This window comes from Eptatretus burgeri, chromosome 15 (genome assembly GCF_056783735.1).
Source record: "Eptatretus burgeri isolate ZD-2024b chromosome 15, Ebu_testis_v1, whole genome shotgun sequence".
In the NCBI taxonomy this organism is placed as follows: domain Eukaryota; kingdom Metazoa; phylum Chordata; class Myxini; order Myxiniformes; family Myxinidae; genus Eptatretus; species Eptatretus burgeri.
In genome coordinates, this window is record NC_140975.1 from 10,453,248 (window position 1) to 10,455,747 (window position 2,500).

The window sequence follows — 2,500 nt, forward strand, 5'->3', positions numbered from 1 at the left end:
TCCGCATCCACGGCAACGGCCAGGAGACTTCTTGGCAGCATTCTTCGAAGTTTTCTTCGGCATGACGGTGATGTTGACACTTCGATGTCCAGTGCGGTTATGATTTGAATCATTGTGCGGCAGCCTTTTAAACGGCTCCGCCACGTGATCGTCGGCGATACGCTGCCGCGCGCTATGCATAAGTTAGACTATCGTTGGACATAGGTTGTGAATGCCGACAACACGCGAAGCATTCGTTGGTATAAGTTATCTATAAGTTATCGAAACGTTCTGTGTACGTTATGAATACGTTATGCATACGTCCAACTCGTTATTATACGCCCAAAACTGAAAAAAACATCTATAGTTCCGTGTTTTACATACATTTTGATACGTTGCCATACGCTGGCTAAATCGTCAAGGTGTGATAGGGGCTTTAGTGTGATTATATATATATATATATATATATATATATATATATATATATATATATATATATATATATATATATATATATTTCAGAATTCAGCATCTCAAAAGGCTGTGATGACTATCCCATGAATACTCTCCCCCCTCCTGGCTTTTTGAGTACATAGCTCTCGGCTGGTATCTCCACACCGTCAATAATTTAATTTTTTTGCCATTAACAACAACCATTATTTTTTATTTTTTTTTAGCAATTACACAAAGATTGGTAATTCCCGTCAGCGAAGGGACGGGTCTCACATTCTCGTATTACTATAAACGAACTGCAATTGGAGGCTGTCTGGGGGCTCGGTGATGATCCTGAAAAGAACAACGAAACTTCACAACTTCGGCCACGAATCAGGATGTTTCACCGAAACGAAGGTGGATACTTTGAGTCTTGGGAGGAAGGACTCCGTTCCACCTTCTGAAACCAAAATTATGGAGATAACAATCGACACACACACACACACACACACACACACACACACACACACACACACACACACACACACACACACACACACACACACACACACACACACACCAATATTCTCGCAACCCCTTCTGGGGGAGAACAATGAATGACAAATTCCTGCTCAAACCGCCTTCGGTTGAACGTCAAGCCTGGCCAGCCAATTCGTGAAAGACTTGGGACAAAACCGTTACCATGCCGACCCCACGAGTTGGGAAGAAGAAGCCTTCGATGAAACAGTAATTTCGAGTCATTATTAACCGTTTTACCCTCGTGGATGTGTGTGGGATCATTCTCGGTTATTGGATTTGACATTGCGTTGAATTATTATTATCTTCGTGGTTTTTGTTGCCCGAATAGTTACTCGTCCTGGCACTTATTGAATTTAAGTTGTGTGTAATAACTTTCAAGTATATACTGTACACACCTGTTGACTCATGGGTCCTGCAGGGTTTCTTAATTTAATACCGTGTTTCATTCCCACACGAATTGAGTCAATCACGTCCACATGATTAGTCATGAATTAAATTCATTACATTGATTTATTGTAATTGGGCTTTGGTCTCTCGGTGATCGGGCAAAGGGGCTGTTTGGGGCCCATCCTATGCCATCCCATGCCACACCATGCCACCCACCCCATCCCATCTGATGCCATGCCATGCCATCCATACCACGCCATCCCATACCACACAATCCCATACCATGCCACTCCATCCATCCCATCCCATACCACGCCATCTCACCCCATGCCATGCCACCCCATCCCACCCCATGCCATACCACGCCATCCCATCCCACGCCATCCCATCCCACTCCATCCCATGCCACCCCATTCCATCCCATCTCACTCCACCCCATGCCATATCACGCCACCCCATCCCATCCCACTCCACCCCATGCCATACCACGCCACCCCATTCCATCCCACTCCACCCCATGCCATACCACCCCACCCCATCCCATCCCATCCCACTCCACCCCATCCCATCCCACTCCACCCCATCCCTTCCCATCCCACTCCACCCCACGCCATCCCATCCCCTCATTTTAACTTCTCCACATAAATCTCACCCCGGCCCCATCGAATAGGTAATAATACATCGATGGTTTCTCTGCTGATGTATTTTGAAACGTTATATACATTTTGATATCCTCCAATGTGCTCGTCGCGAACACGTTTTCATGACGACCATATTTTCATAGCAACGTGCAATTCAATTTCGCAGTCGACATCAACTTTACATTGAACCTGTCCAGAAACAAGCGACCGTTAACTCATCGGTTCGAAAATCGCGCGACGAATGCTCTTCCTCAAAGGGAACTTGGAATTTCATCATGATCAACGCAAACACATGCGAGTGGAGGAAAGGGGCGTGGCATCTGGAGATCTCGCGAGATCTTCTTTCAAAAGGTTTGTGGGCCGTCCGAAGACATGCCCGTTTGAGGTTCTATTAATTGTTACTGTCCTGTATAACTAACAGAAAAAACACGTTAATAATGACTTAAACTGCGATATAAAGGTCTCGAGGGTAAAATGCCGAAATAAATAAGACTGTTAAGGGCTCGAAAGGGGGAAAAATG

The 2,500-nt window shown here is 45.3% G+C and overlaps 1 protein-coding gene across 1 annotated transcript in view; it reads right to left on the bottom strand.

The window, feature by feature from the left end:
• The window catches only part of LOC147011487 (uncharacterized), a 2,166-nt gene extending 1,783 nt beyond the window's left edge, over nt 1–383 (bottom strand). The window contains exon 1 of the mRNA XM_085857214.1: nt 1–383. This exon is cut by the window's left edge and continues 486 nt beyond it. Within this exon, the coding sequence (XP_085713340.1) occupies nt 1–180 (180 nt within the window). The 5' untranslated portion in view covers nt 181–383.
• Nucleotides 384–2,500: the final 2,117 nt, after the last annotated feature.